The 6,351-nt window shown below is 42.4% G+C and overlaps 1 protein-coding gene across 5 annotated transcripts in view; it reads left to right on the top strand.

Annotated features, from left to right (window-relative positions):
* Positions 1-2,668: 2,668 nt before the first annotated feature.
* PHACTR1 (phosphatase and actin regulator 1) overlaps positions 2,669-6,351 on the top strand; it is a 567,248-nt gene continuing 563,565 nt past the window's right edge. Inside the window, exons 1-4 of one of the 5 annotated variants that reach the window (XR_004343598.1) lie at positions 2,669-3,051; positions 3,621-3,667; positions 4,411-4,547; positions 4,953-5,105. Coding sequence is in view for 4 of the 5 variants with exons in the window: in XM_030314831.2 (XP_030170691.1) it covers positions 5,003-5,105 (103 nt within the window). In the remaining variant the exon portion in view is untranslated. The remainder of the gene's footprint in view (positions 3,052-3,620; positions 3,668-4,410; positions 4,548-4,952; positions 5,106-6,351) is intronic. The other 4 variants (XM_030314831.2, XM_030314827.2, XM_030314832.2 and 1 more) reach the window with 4 other exon arrangements.

Genomic DNA, 6,351 nt, shown 5'->3' with positions numbered 1-6,351 from the left:
AAGAAATGTTTGGAAATTCATTTACTTTCAAGTGGAAGCAACTGATGATGGCTTACAGTGGTTCCTCTTCAAAGGAGAATTCAATATGGATAAAACCTCGGCTGAAACATTTGCCGTATCCTACCATTCAATAACAATCTTTAGTGAACAGGGAAGGAGACACTTCTTTTAGGGGATGGGCTGAGACATAAGAGAGTAAATTGGCAAGCAGAGAGAAACCATTGCTATTGCACCATATTCTGAGGTCCCCTGTTCGCAAAAATAAATGAATATATTGCTTTCCATACTCGTTTAGCAAGCTGACACTTAACCGTAGACCTTCAACCTGGGTACCCCATCAAGGAATCCAAAATGCTACCGTACAGTAAGAGAGCTTCTAATATTAAGATTAAAGTGAGTTGGGTTTGTGGGGAAAAGAGAAACATCCCCAAGATTTCATGCATGGAGAAGGCAGAACCTCATGTAGTTCCACACGAACATAAAACATGGGTTTCTAGAGAGCTCTGGAATATAGTAAGGCAATCGAACAAGTAAAATTAGTGATAAAATTGTTGATGACCTCTCTATCTCTTAGCAAACAACCAAAGTGACTCTGATGGAAGTCAACAGGATACTGCAAAAAGAACAAAAAAGCAAGCTGTCTACTTAGAAATCATGTGACCTCCTTTCCCAAAATGTTTGGGTCTTGTGCCATCCAAAAGAATAAATAACTATACCCCCAAAACAAATTAACACAAGCGGATGTCTTTACTGGTCTCCGGGTTCTATCTTGAAATATGCGTCCATTTTGAATTAATCACATACTGTTTCCCTTTGTGTATAGAGCACTCACACAGCTATCCCCGTGTCACCAACCTGAATCGAATGTACACATCTCTGCCACGTCATGTGTTTGTAACAATCCTGGATCATTTGTTTCAGCCTTACAGGTCCAAACTCCCATATTCTAGTACCACCGATATAAAAGATAAAACTTCGCTTCGACCTCTTTTAAAATAATTGTTTATTTCTTGCTCACTGAGATACGTCAACCCTGTCCGAATTAACTTTCAGAGCTGATGTCTGGAAGATGATTTGGGCTGAATTGTTCAGTGCTGCATTAAGTGTTAGCCTGAATCCTCATTCTCACCTTGCCTTCTTCTCTGTCTGGTTCTATTATACCTCAGAACAATGGGCCATTATAAATGTTGCTTTTGTGCAGATTAAAGTTATAAAACAGCTGAGCTGATCAGATGGTGACATTGGGTTTTGCACATGACAATGCTTCCCACCTTTAAAAATAATTCCTCACACAGATATTCCTATATGTAATCCACATCAGTGCTCTCAGAGAGTAAAAGAATATTTTGAACATCGATTTCAGAAGCTGGTCATATTATGTTAAAAAAAAAAAACCAACAGTTGTTAATTATCTAGCAAAATGAAGTCCTCATTTTGCATGTGAATAAGCATTCCCTTCCCGAATATATTTATTTCTCTAAGTTGAAAACTTCCTCTGAGCTTTCTTAAATCATGGCCCTTTTATATTACATGTGCACTTTGGAAGACCTTCAAATGTACCTTTCTTGGTCAGCTCTCCAGAAATGATTGACTTCCAAACCCATCCCCCAACCTCTGGGAATCAAGTCTGTTTTTCAAATTTCCAACTTAACATCTCCGTCTTCAATCACACATTCATCTGTGCTCACAGAAATGTTTGGTGTTTGCCAGGAGCAGTAGATTGCGCATTCTCTTTCCCTCCCTCTTTCTCTCTCTCCCTCTCTCTCTCTCTCACCTATGAGTCATTACAATTTCAGTAGATTCACAATAGAGAGTTCAGAACCTGTCGCCCACACCTCACTGTAAGCTAAAGAAACCAGAAGACAGCTTTCTCCTCTTGTAAATGTCAAGTGTTCAGCATGTCTCCGTCAGAGGGGGAATAGATATGTACAGCTTAGAAAAGTAAGTCCTTGGGTCTGGGCAAAGCTTTGAATATTCTGCTCCAAAGTGGACTTTCCCCACCAGAATATATGATTGGTACTTTCAGCTTCTCCTTTCATCAGGCTGAACTCCGCAGCACCAGCTTTGTATCTGATGTGTTCTGATTGGGTGGGACAAGACAGACGAGAGATTTTCAGATCTGTCTCCAGAGCAGCAGGACTGCGTCTATGGGAGGGGCGAGTGTGGTGGTCTTCCGGCCAAGACTTCTCAAATGTAGCTTCTCTTTTCTAACGTCCAACACACCACACATCGTGCCACGCTGGCTACCAATTCTTCTTGGTCAACAAAGGGTGGTAAACCCAATATAGGGCTGGCATTTGGTCATCATTATGCATCTCATGAACACATCTTCAGGTACTGTGTCCAAAAGTCCTCCCGAGGTTTGGTAGAGAAGATACCCCATCAAAATAAGCTCAGGTATCTAACCAAAGTGTCTTCGTTTGCTGCTGGGATGATTTTGTTACATTCAGACAGAGAAGAATGCATTTAGACAGATTGGCACGATTGGGACTGGAGATTTGACCAAGCAAGCAGAGGCAGGGAAAGGAAGAAAGGCCAGGGAAGAGGTGGGGGGTGGGGGGTGGGGGGTGAAACCAGATGTTCACTCTGGATCGCACTCCAGAAAACAGCTCACAATTATAATTCCCCACCTTGTTTTGCAGCTCAGAATACAAGTGGCGTTGCACCAAACCCTACCCAAGCAGCCGTCGTGATTAGAAAGTACTCCACACCTTGGAGAACTGAGGAGACATGAGCATAATTTTAAATGCAAATTAAATTGAGGGGGTAGCCGAGAGAACACATAAAAGACAGGAAAACAAAACCTTTCAATTGTCTTAAATTAGCAGTCTAGCGTGTGCTAAAGAGCAGTTGCACTCAGATCCCTTCTTAGGGCTTGCTTTTCATCACAATATAAAGGGGGCAAATCCATCACTTCCCTCCGCTCAGCGCTCTTGAACTGAGATTGAAGGGAAAATTAGAAGCCGCTCATTTGGGCTTCGAGCTCAGCAGAGTCGTACGGTTTCGTTTCATGCTCCGCGGTGTCCTGCTGAAAGGGGCCAACAAGTGCTGGTGAGTACCTGCTAACTTCAAGACTCTCCCTCTTCCTTTCATCGATCTTTTCTGGCTTTTACGCGTGGGGGAGGGGGCCTCCCCAAAGATCTATGTTCTAACGCATTTTTTCAAAGCTGGGAGATTTCAGGCAGCTTTTTAGGCTTCTTCCAGTGACTGAGTCGCAGAAGGAAAGAGAGTTATTTTCAGCCTAGATGCTGGTGACTGATCTATGTATTAATTATAACAGGGGAGCGTTTAACATATGCTAGCTAAAATGGCCTTTCCCTGCAACCCGTAGCCAGCATTAGGGTAAGAACTGAGCGCCCGCAATTTCTGGACAACTTTTCTATCATATTAACTGGTTAATCATGTAATGCTGTTGTGATTGCTAATCAAACTGGGACTGGGGGCTATCAACATAAATTATCCAGCCAAAACCCATTTTTAAAGGACTATGACACTTCTCTGTATACGAGAGGGAAGGGGTGATGGGGAATGGACCACATGATGGTTATATGTTGATTTCGACGGTGATGATTTTGTGCCAAAGTTTTATATGGGAAACTGGTCATTTTCTTCCTTCACAGTGGAGGATACAAAGAGGCTGAGGCTGGCGTCACCTTCCGTTGCTAAGGTAACATGTTCTGGCCATTTTATCTGGTAAAGGAGGTCCAGTGGACTGTATACATTATTCATCGCTGTTCTAATCAAACAATCAAAATTGTTTACTTTCATCGGGAATTTAGTGAGATCAAAGCCACTCTGGCTGAAACTGTTCTTGCTTTTACTGCCGGCAGTTAGTCCTTGGTGGGTTTTTTTTTTTTTTTTTTCTGTAAGTATGATTTGCTGTTGGGGTACCTTTGGGCATTTCTTAAAGTTTCCTCTTACCAGATATGGTTTCTTAAATTAAAATACGCCCTGTTAGAAAAAGAAACGAATTGGATTAGCCCTCCGAGCTTGATTTTAATGACATTATCTTGTAATTTCTTTCCTAAAACATCCTGCAGAAATAGAGATACTTCATTTGTGCAAGTATCAGGGAAAGGCTACATATGCTAAAAAGAAGCCAACAGACTGAACGTTTTTTAATGAAGTGCATCAGCTTCCTGACAGGCTAGTGCATGATAATATTAGGGGAATCATTGCAATTCTGAAATAATTGTTACTGCTCTACAAACCAGAATTCTTTCTCAAAAGCAGCCTAGGTCAGGGGCAAGCAGGTGATGATCCTGTCGCACCTTGTAAAACGTGCTGCAGGGAATCACCAAGAAGGAAGGAATTCAAGGCATTTTTACAGCAAACATGTCAGCATGTGTCATAAACGCAAGGCACCTATAAGTGGAGGCTCGGATTCCCAGGCGATTCTCACTGTTCTAGGGGAATCAGAGCTCCCGGGACCAACTGAGGATCATTTCAGAACGGCTGATGCCATTCGTCAGATGGACCTTTTGAAAACGGAGAGCATATGAATCTAACGGCATATTTTCTAGTTAACACACAACAAGGAAAGACTGGTATGTTATTCCTGTTTAGCTTGAATCATGTGTTTGTTTGTTTTTTTTTTCTGAATGCAATATATTTCTTTTCATGAATGATGATTAAATGTTGCATTTTCTCAACACAGTAGGAAAGGTATGTTGAGGGGTGCTTTTAGCATTGAAATGTCAGTCAAAGGAGGGAATATTATAATGGGACATTTCTTATTCCAAGATGTTTAATATATATGTGTGGGTATAAATATATCCTTATATAACAAATATAATATATTGCATCTACATATCTATTTAAATACATATATTTAAATACATGATATATTATTAATTGTATATGCGTGTGTGTGTGTATATATATACATATATGTTTTTAAAAATCTATTTGTCAGTCCAAAATATTGTGGATTTTTTTTTCCTTTTTCGTAGGTATACAAGTGACTATTTTGTCTTGAAACTCTGCTTTTGGAACCTCAAGGATGGATTATCCCAAAATGGATTATTTTCTGGATGTCGAGTCGGCTCATAGACTCCTGGATGTCGAGTCTGCTCATAGATTCTTCTACAGTCAAGGAGCTCAAGGTAATAAAAGGCAAGGAAGAGAGGAAACTCCTCTCTTTTGCATGTTGGTTTTCTATTGACAGTATCTACCACAGGCGTCCAATCATTGGGATTCCTAAATTGATCACGAATCTTTGCCAAACTGTGGCTGAAATGGAGGCAGGCATGTAATAGAATGGATAAGTGTGAACTTTTGGGATGTGGGAAAGAAAGGAAGAAGGAAAGAGAGATGAAAGAAAGAAAGAAAAAAACCATCCTACTCAACTTGCGGTACTAACGTCCCTTAGAAAGCTCTGTTAGGAAATGATTCCTCCCCACCTCCTTGCGCCCAAGGCACGGGTTTGAAAGGTGTCAGGAATGCTTTCCCCGCTGCCCCCCCTCCCCCGGAAAAGGTTAAGTTTGCAGCCACTACGCTAAAGGAGATCTAGGACACACTGACCTATCTGACCGAACTCCGGCTGGATTCGGGGCTCCCCGAGATAAGCTTTGTGCCTCTAGAGCTGCCTTATCTATTTTAGATGAATTCAGCTACTGCTCGAGGAATTAACCGTGCACTCGGGGAGCAGTGAGGAACACGCCTGTTCTAAAGTGGGGCTGCTCTGTGCGTTTTTGTTACACATTTCAGGAAGGTCAGTTAGGCTCCAGTGTGCTTCCCGTTCCACGGTGCATTCAGAATGTTTTGCCAGCACGTTAGAAAGAAGCCGGAGTGTTTTATGGAATATCCTGATGGGCAGGAGATTTTTTTTCAAAGCACTGTTTTCTTTTTTTTTCCATGCAACATTTAGAGTATCCAGTCAGGGCAATCTGATGATGGGATGGGCCTCCCCCGCATGTCAGAAGTGATGCACTGAGGAGAAAGGCAGAGTTCATACGTGTTCTCGAACAGAGAAGTAGTCAGATTCTTGGAAGCCAAACGGCAGACCTGAGAGGGAATGCCGTGTGGACCGTCCTGGCGTCCCTCGCTGTTAGGTGCTGGTGGGCACTTCACACGGGGCTCTGATGGCATCTGGCTTTCCCCAGAGGTCTCCTCTGCATTGGTTTCTTCTCAACAGCCAAGCCAATTTCCCATAGCAACCTCAAGGGCTTGCAAGCCTCTTTCTTCTCTGCGTCCGTTTTCCTGGGCACGATCCAGGCTTCCTCAAGTGGAGAGGAGCTAGAAATTATCCGGTTGATTTGCTCGGGTCAGGGTGCTTGATAAATTAGCCCAAGTGATAGGATAGCTCATTCTCCTCGTGCCCCTGGTTGTAAGCATCAGCAAATGCTACCT

Source organism: Lynx canadensis, chromosome B2 (genome assembly GCF_007474595.2).
Source record: "Lynx canadensis isolate LIC74 chromosome B2, mLynCan4.pri.v2, whole genome shotgun sequence".
In the NCBI taxonomy this organism is placed as follows: domain Eukaryota; kingdom Metazoa; phylum Chordata; class Mammalia; order Carnivora; family Felidae; genus Lynx; species Lynx canadensis.
This window is presented reverse-complemented; position numbering and strand designations above follow the sequence as displayed.